At 40.9% G+C, this 20927-nt stretch overlaps 1 protein-coding gene across 1 annotated transcript in view; it reads right to left on the reverse strand.

The window, feature by feature from the left end:
- Positions 1 to 301: 301 nt before the first annotated feature.
- The window catches only part of TAF3 (TATA-box binding protein associated factor 3), a 114459-nt gene continuing 93833 nt past the window's right edge, over positions 302 to 20927 (reverse strand). The window contains exons 4-7 of the mRNA XM_054292400.1: positions 20650 to 20732; positions 6402 to 6657; positions 2361 to 2467; positions 302 to 1621 (exon numbers count right to left, since the gene is read on the reverse strand). Of these exons, the coding sequence (XP_054148375.1) occupies positions 1507 to 1621; positions 2361 to 2467; positions 6402 to 6657; positions 20650 to 20732 (561 nt within the window). The 3' untranslated portion in view covers positions 302 to 1506. The remainder of the gene's footprint in view (positions 1622 to 2360; positions 2468 to 6401; positions 6658 to 20649; positions 20733 to 20927) is intronic.

The raw sequence follows: 20927 nt of genomic DNA on the forward strand, positions 1-20927 counted from the left end.
TAACCAATGCAATCTAAAATTGATTAGAAAACAAAAGGCATGAATTGTTTTCAAGATTTATTCTTATTTAGCTCTGAGACCCATTGCACCACAATATCTAACACTGACTTTTATTTCAGTTTCTCTGCACCTTCCCCTCACATTTTCAAGGGGGAATGTGTCTGGGATCCAGTTTACTGGTCTTTCCAAGGGGATACACAAAGCAGAGGAACACACCTGCATCTCCTCTACCTAAATACGATGCTTTTGGCAAACTCACTAACCACTTAAAAAAAAAAAAAAAAAGAGAAAAATGAAAAAAAAAAAGCCCATTCCAGCTACAGATTAACAGGCTGTAGCTGCCACCAGAAGTGCAGAGCCCCCCTGGCCTAAGCTCCCAATTCAGAAGGCATTTAAGCACATGTATAACCAAGTGTGGGAACAGGCTCCTTGAAGGCAATAGGATTACTCACTTCTTAAGAAGTTACCACATGTTTAAGTATCTGAATCAAGGCCTAATTATGGTGTTGGCCACCTCCTCGTGCACGCACAGCTGGGGCAGAGCTCACCAATCCCTCACAGCCATGAGGACAGGCGTTTGTCACACGGGCTTTTAGTAGCTGCTAGGTTTGTATTCTCGGGCAAACGACAACAAAAATCCTCAAGCCCTAAAAAATAATTAAAAAAAAATTATTTATAAATATCAGCTATTTACACGTGTGAAAATCTTTTAATGGGAAGTGTTTTTACACACTGATGAAATGTACAAGCAATGAAAAGTTACGTTGACAAAGACTTTAAAAAAAAATCAACAAAACAAACTAAAAATCAATGTATAAAATATATTACAGGTCCACCAAAAGAAATTCACACGGAAGAAAAAAATTGACACAATAGAAACTTTTCTTTTAAAAAATAGAAGATATATCACAAAAGCTTGAACATGTTTATTTTATGTTAGTACTAAAAATCAAGGAAAAAAGCTTCATATATTCTCATCACAAAAATATTTACCAGCCACTTTTTATTTCCACATTATGATTATCTGGCTCAGCAAGAGTCGAGGCTGAACTGTATCCAGACTACAGAAATCATTCCAGAAGGTTGTCTCAGTTTACAACTTACTGCAATTTACATTTTCTCCTCCTCTCAGCACCTTACTGCAAAGGTTCCAGAGGGATTAATAACAAATCCAGAAAGAATAGGACAGATATCTGTATTTACAACATTCATCCGCATTGCTGCCGAGCCACAGGAGCAGAGCGGTCCTGGGAACCACCGAAGCCTTCACGGCGCTCTGTGCAAACTCCCCTTGCCAGGGGGAGGAAACAGCATCAGAATGTACCAAAATCCAACGCCCTGGGCTCGGACTGTCTGTGAAACCCAACAGCCCCTGAGCAAGGGCATCTCCTCGCCCCTGATTCACTGCAGGGACACAAACGACCCTGGCAGGGTGGATCCCTCCTGCAGCCGAGTCGGGGCGGGAGGTGCCGCGGTGACCGCACGATTTCAGTCCCTGCCAAGCCTTCAGTGTGCCCTGTGCTTCCTCTTCTTGTGTTTTTTATCCTTCCTTTTGTTGGCACACTTGGAGCAGAACCACTGCATCTCTTCTGGGGGTGCAGCCGTAAGCCCAACGCAAGGCCTGTGAAGGACAGGAAAATATCACATCACCTCAGTGGGGTAACGTTGCTTTTGTGTCTTACTCCAAAAAATGCAACTTGCCAGTGGGAGACTGGATCTGGCTTCAAATTAATACAGCAATTATCTTAACAAATATAATGATCAAAACCTAAGAACTCTTGCTTTGAAACAAAAGAGAAGTATCAAAAGGATACTCAGATAAAAAGTGTTGTTTTAGTAGAAAATATGAATGCACTTTCAGGTGTAATAGACTAGATTTGAAATAATTTCAAATGCTTCTTTAACACATCTGCAAAAAACCCTTATGATTTTATGTAGCTTTTAAAAAAAATTGCCTAAAAGTGATTAATTTCCCCTAACCTTTTTATAAGAGCTGACATTTATATTACTGTTCATACAATGCTTCATAATTTGAACTGTCTATCTGTATACACTGTGCTCATAATCCTGTAGTTCTCACAAAATTACCGGAATCAGCAATATTTCCCAGCAGTTTCAAAAACAACCGTTATCACCAATGCCCATTAATTAAAAAGTAACTCTCCTTCACAGCTTAAAATCTGCCTTTTCAAATTTCAGAGCAACAGAGATAAAAATATCTTCCAGATTATTAAATTGGACACAGTAAAGCTATTTAAATATTCCCAACGTCATGAACTATTAGAAAAAAAAGGGTTTTTTAATAATATAGCCCCAATCTGCCAGGCACTGGCAGAGCAGGATGGATGAGAGGAACTTACCAGTGATACCAATCATCGCAGTCATCACAGCCTATCATTGGACTGCCATCATCTGGCTTGTTACAGCCAGGACAGATCCAGATCTGGTTACCCCACTCGTCTCGGATCTGGTGCAAAGAAAAGCAAAGTTAGCTGGTGTTCAGGGCTAAGCAGGCAGGAAAATTGACATTTAAAAAAAAAAAACCCACCCACAAAAAAAATGTTTCTTGCTTATCTGACTAAGCCATTCAGCAGCCCCTGTTGTTATGTGTGAATTCTCTGATCATGAGAGCTCAGTGTTACGTCTTAATTGATTTTCCTACACTGCTCATGACGACAAAATCATGTATTTTCCTGCATTGTCCTGTAAACCAGTAAAGCCAGTTACACCACCCAACCTAAGCACAGGCATTCACACACAGAGCCAGGGCTTAAGGACACAATTCCCTCTCTGTCTATACTTTTAAAATTCGACCCTGTTAATGGCAAGCAGGAGCCACGGCAGCCTCCTGCGTAAGATAACAGTTCTTATGTGCGTGTAAAATATACAGGGCCATGTGTATATATTGCTGCATTACTTATTAGCCAAAGTCTTCAACTCCAACGAGCTGATAAGATCAGGATATAAAAAAAGTTGTTACTGAGTAACTTTCCATTCCCCTTATGACATTTATGTCGCAGTACAATTTACTAAAGGGTAAATGAAACAAGAAAGGCAGATCATTTACAGTACTGGGCAGCTGCTCACCGGGTTCATCATATGCATTTTTTTTTAATGTTTATATCCTGCTCGACCCATTGTTTGTATTTTTAGATTTCCAGTGGTTCTTGAACGGCTCTTTGCTAAAAACATACATGCAAAATGTCACAGAATCCACCTAAAGGAGTGCAATTAACAGCACAAAGTACAAAATGTCTGGGGCATTACCCTGACTCCATCACTCCTTTATGAAGATCTGCACATTATCGCTGAATCTCAAAAGCAGAAATTGTTTTGTTCTCAGCTTTTGTGCATTTACACATATCTCAGGCAATAACTTCTTGCTATCTGTACAGCTTACAAACACAATATTAAAAAGTAGCAGATGAAAAGCTCCAAATGTTCTTAGTAAAAAAAAAAAAAGTCACTACACGGTGGTCTGTACATCTTACACCACTTCCTGAAAAATCAATAGGAATGTACCAGAGCTGCAACCAACACATCACTCTTCCCTGGTTCTTCTTAAAGCCTTGAACGTTTTTGTGGTTTAAAAATCAAAACTACAAGTCCCAGGAATACTAACCAGGGAACAATCCCCTTCCCAACAGAGATACGGAGTAGGCACCATCACAAAATTAACTCAATTTCCAAGCTGATTGATTGCAATAATCATTCCTATCTACCATCTAATCTCACATCTGCCAAGTCATTTCAAGTTGCTGGAGAAGCATCTGCTCGCCAGGTGAAGTGTCTGGCTCAGAGTGAAGAGATGCAGAGGCATTTTGGTGGGATAACCCTGCTGGGAAGAGAGGGGATGCTGTGCCACAGCACTGCAGAGAAGGGATGCTGTGGGATGTTGGGCTGAGGGCTACAAAACCTGCCTGAACACCTGGCTGCATGCCCATCATCCCCCAGCACAGGCACCTCATTTCTGGTGCTGCCTGTTTTGGGTGTGGGCAGCACTGCCAGATGTTGCCCCATCAGAAAACAGACACCCCAACTTTTCCAAACTTAATTTTTCAGGTATTTTTTTCCCCTGCAGGACGCCTGCCTCAGGCTCTCAGGGCTGGAGAGGGGCAGCAGGGTGGTCTATAATCACAGAAACCTCTGCCTGTTTGTTAAACAAGAACTTGGGCTGCTGAATAAGGATATTAAAAATATTGCATAACTTCTCATTCTTTAATGAGCCAAGGGTCATGCAAGGAGGCACAGAGTGGGATTGCTGGTTGCTGTGTTAGTACAAACCACTGAGAACTAATGAGCAGAGCACATGCACTGAGATGCTATCCAACAGGGAGATGTGTATCCTTTCTGGTTTGAACTATAAAATCACTCTCCTCTACTCCCCTGCACAAGGGAGTTGGGCACCTCTGTCACACTGGCTCCACTCATCTCCAGAACAGCTTTCCCATGTGATCTGAGCAAAATGATTGTCTCCTGGATTTCCTTTATACAAGAGGCTGATAGTTATTAATCATTTTCTTCTTCTCCAACCTCTCTCTGAGCATTTTGATTTACAAATCTGTCACATCAGGTGTCTCCCTGCACGTGCCCATAGTTGGGTCCTAATGCAGTAAAGCCTCAGTTCCACCTATAATGTTGTAAAACATCATTTTTCACAAGGGCCTGGAGTGACTGGACAAGAGGGAATGGTCTTAAGTTGAAGGGAGGTAGGGTTAGATGGTGTATTAGGAAAAAAATATTTACAATAAGGGTGGTGAGGCACAGGTTGTCCAGAGAGGTGGTGGATTTCCTGTCCCTGAACTGTTCAAGGCCAGGCTGGATGGGGCTTGAATGACCCGGTTGAGTGGAAGGTGTCCCCGCCTGTGGCAGAGGGGTTGGGTCAAGATGGTCTTTAAGGTTCCTTCCAACCCAAACTATTCTGTGATAATCCATGGGTCTGTGAAAAGCAAAAACGACCTGGAGCCTCCATATCCTCTGAATTCTCCATAAAGGTGCTAAGTGTATTACCATTGGAAGTACCTAGGCAAAGTGCTAGGTTTTTCTTTTTGAAACTAACATAATCTCTCAATTATTTCTTTTCATAATTACCGAAGAAAATGGGATGTAGTAGAGCATCGAGGAAATGTTTTTCTCTTAAAGTAAATTTTGAAACCTTTGGGCACTACTGTAATAATATCAATGACAACAATACCAGTGACTGCAATAATAAGAGTGACTGTGGGCTTATACTGTGATACCAGAGGTGAGGCTGTGTCCTGCACCCTGAGGACATGCAGAGCCTGTGTGACGTTGTCCAGTGCTGTAACTAACTCAGGAGTGAAATGTAGCAGCTGTTTAAATAGAGAGCAGTAACATGATACAGCAGTTTAAGTCCAGCAGGGAAGCACCTTTCCATTAGAAATGCAGGGTGGATTTATATTAGAAATCAATACTAAATCAAGATTCATAGAAATTTAAAAAAAAAAATCATGAATATGTTGCAATTCAAGCATGACAAACTCTGTAATAAAAGTAAGCTTTAGGTGCTTTAAATGGTGAGATTTTTAAACTGCAGCTAAGCAAGGTGTCACCAATCAAGCTGGAATTCAGCCAGGACAGGGAGGATAACAACACTGCTACCCTTGTGCTGCTTTTCAAGCATCAGGAATGCTCAGGACTTCATTTCACACAGCATTTAAAGCAGAAATTCTCAGCAGCACAGCAAGCCTTGTCCTACCCAGACATATATCCACATTCTTTTAGGGGATGCAGTTCCTACACCATGGTACTCAAGAGACTTTTCTAAAAGAATGAAGAATGCTGCCAGACACAGGCCAAGCTCAGAGCACGTGTCAAACACACAAATGAAGTGCAGACTAATGAACAATCTACAGACTTCTGAGATGCACAAACATCTGCAATTTCTGTATGTTGAGGAAACCAGGAAAGAGATTAGCGGACTCTACACATTTCAAATGAGGGCTAAGTCAAGTTCTTGATGTTGTATGAGGGTTTTGTACTTTACCCGACTGACAGCAAAATCTATGGTGAGTCTGACATTTGAGGTTTCAATTCAGCACTTTTGAAAGCACCTATAAAAAACCTTCACCTCCAAAAAAAAGTGCTCTAGCATAGTTAGCAGAAAATATCACATGGGATATAGCTGGACTTGTTAGAAGGAACTTAAATTTGGAACTGGGAACCAATGAAAAATTCAGTCCAAGTTGTAGCGTTTCAATTAAATTGTTAACTCCTCAAAACATGTGTGTGGAAACAAGGGCTGGATAAACAGCAGTTTAACAGAGAGCAACATCAGGACTCCAGGAACCATCAGTTTGAGACGATGAGCCACCAGGAGCTCACCAATTCCAGGGAGGAATGCCCCTGGCATGGGACAGAGCGTGGCATGTGTCACCTACCACGTAAGTACTGACGGTCTCGGTCACCACGCTCCGAACGGGAGCCTTGGAGCCTCCAGCTGCTGACACGGCTGGGGAGGGTGGTGGGATGAGGACAGGAGAGATGGTGGCCTGTGGAGGAGGAGGAGCTGGAGCTGGAGGAGGGGTGACATGAACAGGAGCTGGCACCGGTGACGGCACAGGCGGAGGCGTTTTGGGCCGCGCCGCCGGAGTGGAAGGTTTGGCCTCTGGAGCTGACACCACTTTGCTGATGACTCTGTAGGAGCAACATTGAGAATTGTTAGAGCTGATGGGAGAGAAAGCAATGATCAATCACCCATTAGAGAGAAAGAAAATATAGAGCAGCTAATTCATGTCAGCCTGGAGTCACCAAAGAGGCTGTTTCATCCCCACACAAGCCCTGCTGTCATTGCTGCACCCATCCATCTACAGGATAAAGCACAGAGCCATTACAGAGTGAGTGCCAGGACACCCTGAGCCAGTCTGTACCTCCCTGTCTTATAAATATTCTCTGTGCCTTTACTAAACCTTGTTTCGTTAAGTTTTATTGCATTCGCTCAATTTGTGGGAAATATTAGAAAGGAAAGTTAATCAGCTGTGAACAGCACTGATTTTAATCTTCAAACTGAGAGACCATATCATCCTGTTAAGGTCCTACATTAGGGGGTTCTGCAAATATTTGCTAGTTTGGTATTTCTTTGCCCAAATGTTTATGAAATCAGCAGTGGATCTAGTCAGGACAAATAAATGACGCACACTATACACTCAGCAGTTAAAATATTGCTACTTACTCGAGGAGCTGAAGTAGACAGGATGTAGCTCTAGTAAATACACTGTATAGAACAATCCTGCCCAGGAAGGGGGATACATAGAGGACCCAGCCTTTATTAATGACTGTTGATACACAGTGTTATTGATGTGCATGCAATTTCACAGACAAGCCAGAAAAAGCTCTTACTAGAAGGCTCTAGGTTAGAAACATACAGAGAAGGAAAAGGATGTTTTAAAAAACCAGAACAAAAACAACCCAAAAAACAACCAAAACCTCAAACAAAACACAGGATAGGTTGATTTGTTTTACCACATTTTGGTAAATCATTTAACTAATTTATTTATATTTGAATGGTAACTGTGGGAGTGTGATTGATTTGTGACAGGACTGTAAGAAGAGGGTGATTTAAAGAAAGGTTGGACATTCCAGGGACAAGGATCATTTAAGAAGGTAAAAAATTGAGACATCAGTAGAGAAACCATGACAAAAATCAAATTGCAGCAACTCCTGAGAACCAGGAATGTCTGGCTCCACTGTCAATGTGAATTCTGAGTTCAACTTTAGAGTTTATTACAACTCCAAAGGCAGTATCAGTATGATTGGAGACATTGTCTGAATTTCAAGTCAATAAAATTCCAAGCCATAATTTGAGAAAGGCTTGGAATAATACAGTATGTAATGTCTGGCTGAGATAATGGTGTTTTTTCTCACAAGATATGACACTTGCACTACAAAATCAGAACTATGGTGAATTACAGTAAAAACAGACTTGGTAAAAGAAAAAAGAGCAATGAATTTGGTAGTCCTGCCTAACCCCCAGCTGCAGCATCACACCTTCTATGAGTGAAGAGAAGAAGAAAATCAAAGAATGAAATCTAAAGGGTGATAGATGATTCTTCCATCAGCAACACTGAAGAAATTCACACTACAAATAGAACACACTACAACATTCAGGTACCCAATGTGGGGCTCAGGCTCTGTACATGTGTCAGTAAGGTGCTAGACTGTGAGTCCAAGTACAGGAGTCTTGATTTATGTTGTCTGTGACTTGCAGAAGGAAGGAAGTTCTACTATCAGGCCATCCTGGGAGCAACCTACGCATCAAAACCAGCCTCCTTCTCCTGTTGGTGGGGAACATCCAAACCCCCACTGTTATCTCTCACCAAGGAAGTTTTCTCTTTGGCTCATGATGTGTTTCTGGTTCAGTGAAAGTCTCCTGGGGCTCCTGCCAGACTTGCCATACCCAACTCAGATGCTTCTTCTGTGTCTTCCCCATTCCAGAGACAGCCCTGGCTCCCAGTGCTGAATGTCTAAGACCGTGGTTGGTGCCAATGCTCCCCTGGTTTCAAATTTATCCTCACAACTGGAGAGCCATCTCTCAATAAACAAACTCCTAGCTATAATAAAAGTGAGGATAGGGACTGACGGCAAAATATTGGCACAGCAGAAGTCATTTGGATCATTTCAAACATCATTGCTCCTTCTTTCCATGCCTCCCTCTCCTACCTCCTGCTAGTAAACAAAATCCTGCTAGGAGTTCTCCAGGGAGTCAACCCTCCCCAAGTCTAGACTAGGAGATGTATTAGCTAATAGGGCTTTAAACACAACTTTGCACACAGTGTAAACAGTTTGAAAGAAGTATTAGCTAATACAATTTGAATAAGAGTGACCATGCCCGGCTAACACATGAAATTAAATTACAGAGTTTCTTGGTCTAAAGCCAGGTTCTCCTCCTGCACAGGGTCTTCGAAGCCACTCTGCTCCGAACTGCAGAAGCAGCAAGGAACACCACATGTGAAAGCTTCCAAAAGTACAAATATTCATTAGCGAGCGACACACGCTCATGGATTGGCTGGCGTGCCTCGAGTGTGCAATTAGGACATGTTCAGTATATAGGGCAGCTCGTTTATCTTGATTTTAGAGCTCACTTATCAAAACAGGAGATCGGCATTTCGGAGCACGCTTGGGCCTACCACTCCCTTGGGCTAATGGAGTTCAGAGACTTTAGACACCAGAGTGGAGAAATGAATGGTTTTGTGCTGCACCATCAGAGGTGATGGAGTAATCCCAGCGAGGGTGGTTTAGCCTGTCCTGAAGAAGGGGCTGCACACACGGAATATGGAGGTGGGGAGAAATCAAAGGGAAATAGCAGTCCCACGACTAATAATTACTGTTACTTCAGACTTGGAGAGAAACCTGATATCAAAACACTATGTAAATGATGGCAAGATTTATGAGCTCTGTTTTATAGACAGGAAAATTGAGGCACAGAGCTCACTGCAAGTAGGCGGCTCCCACTGCAGCAGAGCCTCGATCCTCCTGGCACCTGAGTCCTGCTGGGATTCAAACTCTTCCTTGGAACATCACCACACACATATTGTTACCTTCTTTCCCAAATGTGTTTTCATGTGTCCAAAATCATCACTTAGACTGCTAGTACAATACTACATAAAACAAATTTTCCTGCTTCTCCACACCAATCCAAGAACTCTGAAACTGAGGCTGAATGAGTATTTTTGTTTGAGAAATCAAACACAAATGAACATCAACCACCACCACCACAATCAGAGTTGTGAGACAAGAACTGAATTTCTCTGCAGGCTGCTTGCCTAGCAATGTACCATGAACAGATTCTACAGTGAAAGATAAAAGGTCAATTAAAAGTTGTTTTTGAATCAAAACAGTTCCTCCAGAATAAAGGTGTGAGAAAACCTTTGGAATAGATGTGGTTATAAGAGCCTTCATAAATTGTGACTACAGGTTACCACTCCCCTTGAAAAAAAAGCCAGAACTGTGTGTTTGGTTGTGTCCAACCTAACTTCACTTTGGATTTCTTGTTGAATGTCAGCAGGAGCTGTCCTGCTGACAGGACCTCAGTGTATTTATCACTGAACACATGCACTGATTTGTCACAGAGTGCCTGGTAGTAACCAAGAAAACATCTAAACATAATAAAAAGGGGAAAAAACCTAAGGGATGTGAAATTTAAAGTGGAAGGACAGAGAAATCCTCAAATACCATGATTGCCAATTATTTTTCCATGTTGTTTCTTTATAACCCCTTTGCTGAAAGAGCAGAGCATAAAGCTTCCTGACAAAGGCATTTTGAAGTTATTTTTCTTTCTCACAATCTGTACCAGTGCAAACAGCATTTCAACCCAATATCAGAACTTAATGAGATGTTCCATTGCCATTTCTGCTCAACTACATCAAGGCTGTGTTGGGGCCAAGACAATAGTGTGTCATACCTGAATCTCAGCTGAGGAGCCAGATCTCATGGAATCAAAGGATGGATTGGCTTGGAAGGGACCTTAAAGATCCTCCAGCCCCAACCCCTGTGCCAAGGGCAGGGATATCTTCCTCTAGACCATGTTTTTCAGAGCCCCATCCAAGCTGATCTTGAACACTTCCAGGGACAGGGAGGCCACCACCTCCCTGTGCCAGTGTCTCACCACCCTCAAAGTAAAGATTAATGTTATCTACTGGGTCAAAACTGTGTCCAACACTGCTCCAAGGGGAAGGAAGAAAAGAAAACTTCAGTGAAGTTTTTCTGTTTCTCAGGAGGGTTAAGTGAATAAAAACCTTTTTTAATCATCACTCCAGGGCAATCGCCCTGTTCACAGTTATAGTTCCAAACCCAAAGAGGATGAACACCAAGTGTCAGCTTGCAGGCAAAGGGCAAATCCTACCAAGATTTGAAGTGTTGCAACAGGTCAGTTGGTTTCTAATCAGCTCTAAGTGGCAGGAGCTGTAACATGCTACACCTGCAGCAAAATGAAGCTCCAATGTGTGAAATGGTTTCCTATCTTTGGAAGTAATTTATTTGATTTAATTCTGATCCTTACGGCTGAAAGCCCCATTGACTGCTTCACCTAAACACAGGGGGAAGATGTGTACCAAAAGGAAATGGTTTTTCAAAAACAGGACATGGGCCACAGGGCAGAATGATTGCTGTGGGCAATGAGCTCCAAAAAATGCTGTATCAGAACTTTGAAAGGTCTAGTAAAAAAATCAACAGTAATCTTTGTTTCTCAGAGGCACAGCTCCCAAGAAGCTGTTTCTCTGCCCAGAGGAAAAAACTAACATTTGAAAAGTCCTAATTCTTTTCTGAACCCATGACCCATTTTTAAGCAAGGAGAAGGAGCTAAATGGGTCTCTGTGTCTAGGAAAATGACACAACTGCACTGACAAAACTGAAACTGGTGCAATTCACTTGGATTATCAGTCATCATATAATCTATTAGCTTTGATAGTCCCTTATTGATACAAATTCCTTGATGATTTGATATTCCCTTATTGATATACATTCCTTCATGTAACTATTTCGTTACTGAAAAATCTCACATCTGGAACTGAGATTGTTGCACCTGAAAAAACCAAAACCCTCTAAGACCTATGGGTAAGAATGTCAAAAACACCTAAGGAAATTTCCATATGGTTTAGATTCTGCAAAGATAAGAGGTGATTCTGAAAATTTTATTCCAGCCCTGGAGGAGAATCAGTGTGATTTAAGCTCTGTAATGTAGGCTAATTCCCATATTACTTTTACAAAGGGAAATTTATTTGCTGTTTCATGCCCTGCTGAATATTTTATTTTGTGCAAACAAGTCATATTGGCAAACAGAAGCTCCACAAGCACACGCTGTGACCAACCTGTGAGTTTGTGGAGTGCCAGAATGCACCAAACCTCCAAGGAAGCCCCAAGCAATTTTGCAAGTGAAAAGACCTCAGCACTTGAACATCACCTGCCATGTGGTATTCCTCTCTATCAAGGAAAATGAACTTTGAGCACTTATTCCAAGATAACATCCACTTTTTTGAGTGCCTGCCCCTCCCAGGTAAAGTGTGTTGACCTTCAGTGGTGCACATGGAGATCAACAGCTCATTCTCCATTTCAACGGAGCTGGGGAAGGATTTGGAGCACCAGGAGCAGCTGAGGGAGCTGGGAGGGCTCAGCCTGGAGAAAAGGAGGCTTGGGGGGACTTTATTACTTTCTAGAATTCCCTGACAGGAGGTACAGCCAGGTGGGGGTTGGTCTTTTCTGCCAAGTAACAAGTGAAAGGACAAGAGGAAACGACCTCTAGTTGAGCCAGAGGAGATCTAGATTGGATATTAGGGAAAATGATTTCATGAAAAGGGTTTTGAAGGCTGGAACACGCTGCCCATGAAGGTATTTAAAAGACAGATAGATGTGACACTTGTCACACAGTTCAGTGATGGACTTTGCAGTGATGGTTGGACTTGATGATCTAAGATACCTTTTACAACCTGAATTATTCTATGATTCTAGTATTCTAACATTGTGGCAAAGCCCCACAAATATCTGGACATTCAGACCAGCTGACATTTCCAGCCAACTCCTTTGCTTTATGGACACATGCACGGTTGAAATTGAATTACAGGTTTTCTACTGTTTATTTTCCCACTACTTTAAGTGAAACAGATTTCTGCTCTTTGCCTTCAGCCTCTGTATCTGTTACACCCAGAGTATTTCTCCCAACAACCACAAGCACCTTTCAGTTGATGACTCCTAAATCTCCCTCCCATTTTCTCACCATTCTGACTTAAACCTCTGGATGGTTCATTGCCAGTCTGACAAAACAAAACTGAGCTGGTAGCGTGGCGTCTTGGTATCTTTCATCTTATTTTTTCCCTTATCATCAATAACAAACATCTTCAATGTTAAAACCACCTGGCACCAACCCCTTCTGCTGAGTTCTCAAGAGCAAAACCAGAACCTGGTAAAACATGTTTATGTCAATGAGCTCTTTGCAAACTTTCTCTTCTCTGTTCTCAGCAAATTGCTTTTATTGTCATTTGTTTTGGGAAATGTTATGGGATGCATGATCTGGGAGTTTGCCCATAAACCAGTCCTATATCCACCCTTTTTGGTGGGAACTGGTAAAGAACATGAGTTGTATTTACTACCAGAAAGTTGTACCAGTATGGGTTTAGAAAATACTTAAAGCTGTAATTTTCAGCTTGTTACCAAGTTTGTTTTTGAAAGAAACAAGTAAAACAGATGGTCCTGGACTTGGAGACTCTGTACAGCAAAAGATCAACTGCAAACAGGACAACTTCACTAAATTCAGGGGGGACCACCTGTTCTTTTGTGGCTATTTCTTTATGGTCTTCTTGTCCACATCCAGTTCCCAGGAACCATCCCACAAATCCTTGGGTCTGTGGAGTTTCCTCACTTTTGTTTAAAATCCTCAAAAAAAGAGCGAATAAAAAGAAGTAATTCTGTCAAAGTCAAGAACAAATCAGTACCTTTCTCTTGCAGTCATCCTCTGTGGAAACTTTATTTTTGAAACAAATATCCATCTGCCTTTCTAATCTTTCACACAAATTTGATCAGTTTCTGTTGTGCTTCATAAGGGCAGCTGCTCATGGCCATTTGCACAAGCAATTCCCTCATGTGTCTAAACCTGCCTGAAGGTTTTTTTTTTAATTGTGGTATACAGTATACAAGTTGTTGTTTTGGTTTTTTTTTACTCTTGAGCAATAAGCAACAAAATCAAAGAATCTCACAGTGTTTTGTTTTCTAATGACTCAAGCCTTTTCATGGATTCACTTTTGGAGTCATCACCCAATGTGGCCAGCAGCAAAATGAAAATAATTTGCCACAGACTACTGCCTACCATAAACAGGATGAATAATTAGTTGGGGTGGCTTCAGTAATTAAATAAAATAGAAGGAAGAAAAAACCTAAGGACTACATCTGAAGTTGTAAATTTAATTCATGCTCAAGGAAGAAAAATCACCTCTAGAAATATAAACAAAAATGATCATTTACTTGCTTTGGTAAAAGGGATATGGTATTCTTCACTTTTTTTTTTTTTTTTCCATGTAAAAGCTGCAATCCTGCAGCAAGGGAGAGGCTGGGGAACCTCCACCAAAGTGAAAGAGCCTTTTGGATGGATGCAGGACCACACATGGGGATTTTACAGCAGGATTTGGGCCAATATGTTACACTGAAAAAGAACAATTGGGAAAGGGATATGAATCATAGCTGAGACAGTATCTTCATTAAAATACATTCAGCATTTCAAAAGGCTCCAAAAATCAGTCCTCCAGCTCTTATAATTTAAAAGACCACAGAACAGAGAAATGTGGGTATGTCAGTAAATACACTCACAAAGATTGATGAAAGCTGTAAAGATCACTGGAATTCCTTCAGCACACCTTGGAGAGGAGCAAGATCATTTTTCATTACTCTGCCTCCTCACTTAGGTGGTCTATTGATCATATCAAAAATGATTTCACCATTACATGCTCTTTTACAGCACAAGTTGGATTGACACTCAGAGCAGCACTTCTGTCAAAGCACATTTAACACAGCCCTTCCCTGCTAAAATAATTGGGATGCCCATTAGCACAGCAATAAACACAGACTTTTACTGCTTGTGCTCTATTGTTTCATTTTCCCAAACAGTGGTTAGCCCTTCTCCATTTTTCTCCCTTGTCACTGTCATATTTTCTGGAAAAATCTCCTCGCCCAGGACTCTTCTCCTGGGAAGCTGAGAAAAAGGAAAACAATATTATTTCATTTGCTTCTCCTGTGTTTTACTGCCTTGGAATGTGGTTGGAGATTGTTTATCCAACAGGTGATTGTTTCATTGGTTTCATGTGAATTGTTTTTGACTCACTGGCCAATGGGGGCCAAGCTGTGTTGGAGAGAGTCACAAGATTCATGAGTATCTTTTTAGCCTTCTGTAAGTATCCTTTCTGTATTCTTTACTATAGTTTAGTATAGGTTAGTTTAGTATTCTTTAATATAATATAGATCATAAAATAATATATTCAATAATAAATTGATATTATTGTAAGTACCCTTTCTGTATTCTTTACCATAGTTTAGTATAGGTTAGCTTAGTATTTATTAGTATAATATAGATAATAAAATAATAAATCAATAAATAATTAAAATAATATTCAATAACAATAAATATTAAAACAATACTGAATATTATTTTACATTAAATAAATATAAATAATAAAAATTAAATTAAATATTAAATCAAATATTAAATTCATTAATAAAATAATAAATTAGCCTGAGAAGATGGAGTCAGATTCATCATTCCTTCCAACGACGGGGGTCTCAGAAAACACAACGCTCCCTGAAGTATCACTTCTTTCTCCCCCCTGCTCTTTAACTCCTCAATGAATTCTCCTCTGGAGCTCCCCCTTGGGTAAGCAGTGTCTCACAGGGTAACCAACACCGCCCACAGCTGTGTCCCACCACGGCCCCACGCTGCTGCCACTCCGTCTGTGTGAGCCTTTGGTCACGGTGCCTGCGCTGCTCCAAACACTGCCCTCATTCATCCCAACGTGCACAGGGAGGGGCTTCCAGCAGGATTCCTTTACCTGTTTCCCCACCACAAAACAGTGCAATAAATGGAATGGGTCATGAGCTACTTGGCTGGTAATGCAAACCTAAGGCTTGACAAGTCAATAAAAAGTCAATCCTTCCCTCCCCAGCCACACGTAGGGAGCCAAGGCTGGAGGCAAACAATTTGGATATGCCTGCACAGGGAGCTTATTGAACCCCATTACTCAGCTTTTGTGGGCAAACACTATGAAGACAATGATGTAAATTATCAAAGTCTGACTAGCACACCACTAAATAGTACCCAAAGTTCAAAAGTTTCTTCACTGATTTATCTGTAGGAGAACAACTCTATTAAAAACTGAAGCTCCTGAATATACGCCAAAGATGATTCTGTAACAATCAGGTACATTCCTGGAAACTGCACAGGGCAGGACTCTAGTTTAACTCAAACTAGCAGAACAGTCTTGGATATCCAGTTTTTTTTCCACAACTCACTTGGAGCTTGAACAGTTTTAAAAGAACAAATATTCATGTTACAGCAGCAACTCAGATTCCCAATGAGCTTTGGGGAGCACCGACACAGTCCTTGCCTAATTTCTTCAGCCACGTCAATAAGAATCATATGGATGTATTTGTTAAAACCTTCTTCTTCCCTTTCTTGGTGCCATGACCTTTCAAAGTCTGATTGTGTATGTGTGTGTGTGCAGTTTTCCCAAGAAAATTCAATCTCTGGAGGGTTTGCAACTCAACTCTTTTGTAAATTAAGCTTGTAGTAGTAGATAGAAGATCCCTCATTAAGGCATCTCTTTTTTGGTGAGCATACACTTGGTGGCACTCTGCACGCTACAGGTGACATTCTATAGCTCTGTGGGATTTCAAAAAGTATGAGTGAAGAACTGATTCACTAAAATTTCGTGTTGCACTTAAACTAACAAATTCTTGAGCAAACAGAACTGAAAGAGGGTAGGGTTACACTGGACACTGGGAAAAAATTTTTCCTTGTGGGGGTTGTAGAAGTTCTTAGATGGATAATCTAATCAAGAAACTTGGTGTAATAAACTAGGTCCTGTCCTCCTAGTCCCAAAAATATTCTTCTGGGTCACTGATGTTAAACAGAGAGGTCACATCTATGATCACAGGATAATTTCTCCATCTAGACCCTTGGTTTTGAGATTTTCTACACAAGACATCAGCTGGTTCTACTCATGGCTTTTGTCAGGGGGGTATAATGCAGCTGAATGAGCCCCCACAAAAAAATAAGTTAACCTTGCACTGATAATATCCTACCAAGCAATAAAGATTTTTAGTGGGGTCAATTAAGTATCTGGGTAACAAAATTTTTTCATCCCTTAATCCTTTTAGGATTTTATCTTACAATCCACAGGGTATTTAATATACATTTTTATAAGCACACACACATAGGTATCTGTGCATGTGTGTGATTTGTTTTTGGAGAAAGTCACGTATCTACTCACTTAAAAAATATAGAAGACAAGGGGCAATTTCATTAGAGCAGCAGGTCAGGTTTACCAGTTAAACATTGTTAAAATGCCTGTCTTTCCCCTTCTTCCTGTCTGCTTTCCAGGTTCCCTGCTGATAGCAGAGTTATGATACGGGTCTGGAGCAAAAGTCTGAAATTTTAAGGTAAATTTGGAGGCCTGATTTCACAAAAAACATATATCCTGCTTCCAGGGCACTGAAACAGCACCCAGTGAGTAGTTCTGTGCTTTGTGGTCTGGCATTAGTGTCAGCAGCCATGTGTTTTTTCTTAAAAGCTGTTTTTAAATGTAGCATAAATTTATCAGAAGTATCAAACATTACAGCATGTACTTTTGCTGAAGTTTATGTCAGCTGTAGCAGTAGCTGGAATGTCAACACTTTATCAATAGACAGAATTTAAAAAAACTTATGTGTATGAAAAATGATAGTGCTTAGGAAAAATAACAAGACAAAAAGAAGCCATGATGTAATTGAATAAAAGTATTAAACTCTACTCATTATTTGCAGTTCATTTAAAATTTAAAAGTCTGTGTTTTTTGTTTTGCTTGTTTTGTTTTGAAAAAAGATAGCATCACTAGTTCCTTCCCATACTAACTCAGTTAGCAATCTACCTTGATAACGCTGGAATGGAAAAAAAAAAGTGAAAAACCCTTCCAACATATCATTCAAATCATATCTAAAAAAGTGGTCATAAATATTTTAGAACCCAAGCAAACCAATAAGAGCAAGGACCATTAAGGATAAGATCTTTTACAACAAATTAAATAAAACAATTTATTGAAGCCTGGACTTGAGATAAACTAGATTTACTAGCTGACCTTTTATTCATTTAAAGAACAAAATTAGCTCTAATTGCATTAGAATGGAATCCAGTAAATTTTTTCTAATGTGGCATCCATGCAAGTATTGCTGTAATTGTTTACAACTAAGATGGAAATGCTTTGATAATAATCTACTTTCTTCTTGTTTTACTGTGCAGTTAAAACACTTGCAAAAAAACTCCTAAGTAGGACAGTTTTTCCAATATTGGCTTGTCCATCCATCAGCAATAATGCATTTTCATGTCTATTAACCCAATGTTGTTAATAGCCACTTCTTGTGAGCTGATGCACGTTGTAAGAACATTTGCACTCCAGACAAGCCTGGATGCAGGTATTACTTTGAATCTGGGAGAAATATGTACTTTTATTCACAAACACAAGAGAAAAGGCTTTCCTGCTGCTGCCATCACTGCTTTGTACATGGGTCCAAGCAGAGGAGTCAAGAAGTAAAATTATAAAATCATAGAATGATTTGGGTTGGAAGGGAACTTAAAGATCATCCAGATCCAACCCCTGCCATGGACAGGGACAGCTTCCACTATCCCAGGCTGCTCCAAGCCCTGTCCAACCTGGCTTTGGACACTTCCAGGGATCCAGGGCAGCCACAGCTTCTCTGGGTACCCTGTGCCAGGGCCTCACCACCCTCACAGGGAGGAATTTCTTCCTCACATCCCATCTAACCCTGCCCTCTGTCAGTTTGAAGCCATTCCCCCCTATCCTGGCACTCCATGCCTTTGTACAAAGTCCCTCTGCAGCTTTTTTGGAGCCCCTTAGGCACTGGAAGGGGCTCTGAGGTCTCTCCACAGCCTTCACTTCTCCAGGCTGAGGAGCCCCACTGCTCACTGCACTGCAAAGGCATTTTGCTCACTAATGCTGTGTGACTCAGCCAGCTTGTGCTGAGTTTATGGTGTGATGTGCATCTCCATTCCATGCACCATCCATCTGACACTTTTGCTTCACACTCCTGAAATCCCTGTGCCTCATGAAGATTTGCAAGTGCTTCTATTAAAGATGTTCTATATGACATTCCCCCCAAATAAATTAACTTCCAATTGAACAGGTACTTGGGTACTTCCAAAGCCTCCAAACATCTCTTCTCTCTAACAGAGAATTGAAATAACCAATTTCTCCACCTAGTTTCTACTCATATCAAATTCTAGGAATCCCTGAAAATTTTCCTTGCACCTTTCCATGGAGATTCATGGTATCCTTAAACAATCCCATGCCACTTAACTCCAGAGACAGGTTAAGTGAAACACAACATTTTTATATGATAATTACCAGATATTTAGAAGCTCATTACCAACACAGGTGAAACATAAGTTTAATTTTCCCTTTCTATAACACATCAAAAACCATTTCTTTCTGCCTGTTATGAAGCCCTCAGATGGGGACCAAGTTGCCACTAAAGATGTAAAAAGGAACCTGGAAATAAAGTGAGTTTCCCAAAAGCCCATGGAATGAGATGTCAGTATCTCAGACCAAGGGCTGGCAGGGATGACAATGATGCACCCACATGATTTGTAGCAAACAGATGGAGCCTGAAGTCCCCTCTCAAAATATGTGAGGGTATGAGAAACACTGCAGTGAGATAAGGTTGGAAGGTAAATGGTGCTAAAATATGGCTTCAGAACTTTAATTCAGAAGTTGAAAATATTAATTAATTTCCCCCATATAAACACTCACAGTCCTTGGAAAAGCAGAATTTAAAAGTACCCATGTCTCCTCAAGGAGGAAAATGCATCTGTGGGTTTTCAAGGGACAGTGTGTCCAGCCATGCACATTCAAATCATGCTCAGCAGGACAGACAAGTATTCTGAGAGAGCTGGAACTTTGTACAGCAACCTGAGGCACAGAAATTTTAGATCACACTCAAATACTGCGAAAGGAAGAAAGCAGAAATGGTTAATAACTGAGGTGTGGGTGCCCCTTAGAAACCAAGCAATGACTGAAGTCCCTTAGCAGCTTCAAACCAGTAAAAGCCATGATTACCTACTGGGGAGAAGTAGGACAGCAGAGAAAAAGAAAGTAATCATCAAAATCCCATTTAACTTCTAGAGCAGAAAAATGAGTGATTAGGAGGTTTGGTTCAGAATGGCTATATAAGAGAAACAACTGCATTAGTAGTATTTAATGTGAGGAATGGAAATGAAAGATCTGTGTGTGCTCATGTTTACCATTGGACATGAAAGTGTGCTTTGTGCCAAGAAATCAACACGAGAAACCTGATTAAAAGAAACCCTTCACATCCAAGGCAGGAGCAGCCTAAAAGCCCGGTGACGCATGGATTCCCCAGCCTCTCCAGCCTCCTGTTTGTGCTGCATGATCTCAGGATAGGGATCACCCTATTTATGCTCATCCAGTACAAAGTAACTATTATTTGTACAACAGCACCCAATAATTAGGGAGCTAATGAAGCAGCACTTGAAATGCGTTGGGCACACTCATGAATAATCATCAACAGTTATAAGAAAACAGATGTGTATAAAGGAATTCCAACTGTTATGCTTTAAAGCATAAAACAACTGTTAGCTGGGGAGTGTTGTGAAACTTAGCTGTAGGTTACACTCAGGATAAGCATCCATTACAGAAACCTCACTAAATGTCACTGGAGGCATCATGCCAGCCCAGATGGAGTCCTGTAATCCATGCCCTAGAAAGACATGGAATGGCACACACAGTAGGATGGATGGAAGGTGATGAGACTCACTTTGCTGTATAAATGTAATTTGCCACTAATTTTTAAGCTTTTCCCACTGAAGAGCTCCCACAAGTGCCAGAGGTGAGCACACACCTCACAGATGGATTTATTTGTACTTACATCTTGTCTTGGCCTGCGCCCACTCTTAAAGTCAGCCGAGGAATAACCGGAGATGGAGCTGGAACAACTGGTTCCACCTTTATCTGTACAGGGGAACACAATCATCAATCAAAGACTGCAAGCAGACTCCCAAAATATATTAATTACATGAAAGCACTGATGGAGTTAACCAGAGCATATCAGCTTAATGAAACAAAACTATGACAGACTAATCACTGTTCTCTCACACTTTGTCCCATGGTGTGGATGGGTCTCAGTCTGCAGGGAGTCCCAGCTGC

This window comes from Melozone crissalis, unplaced genomic scaffold (genome assembly GCF_028551555.1).
Source record: "Melozone crissalis strain CALT ecotype California unplaced genomic scaffold, PUWL_Pcris_2 ptg000110l_1, whole genome shotgun sequence".
Taxonomy (NCBI): domain Eukaryota; kingdom Metazoa; phylum Chordata; class Aves; order Passeriformes; family Passerellidae; genus Melozone; species Melozone crissalis.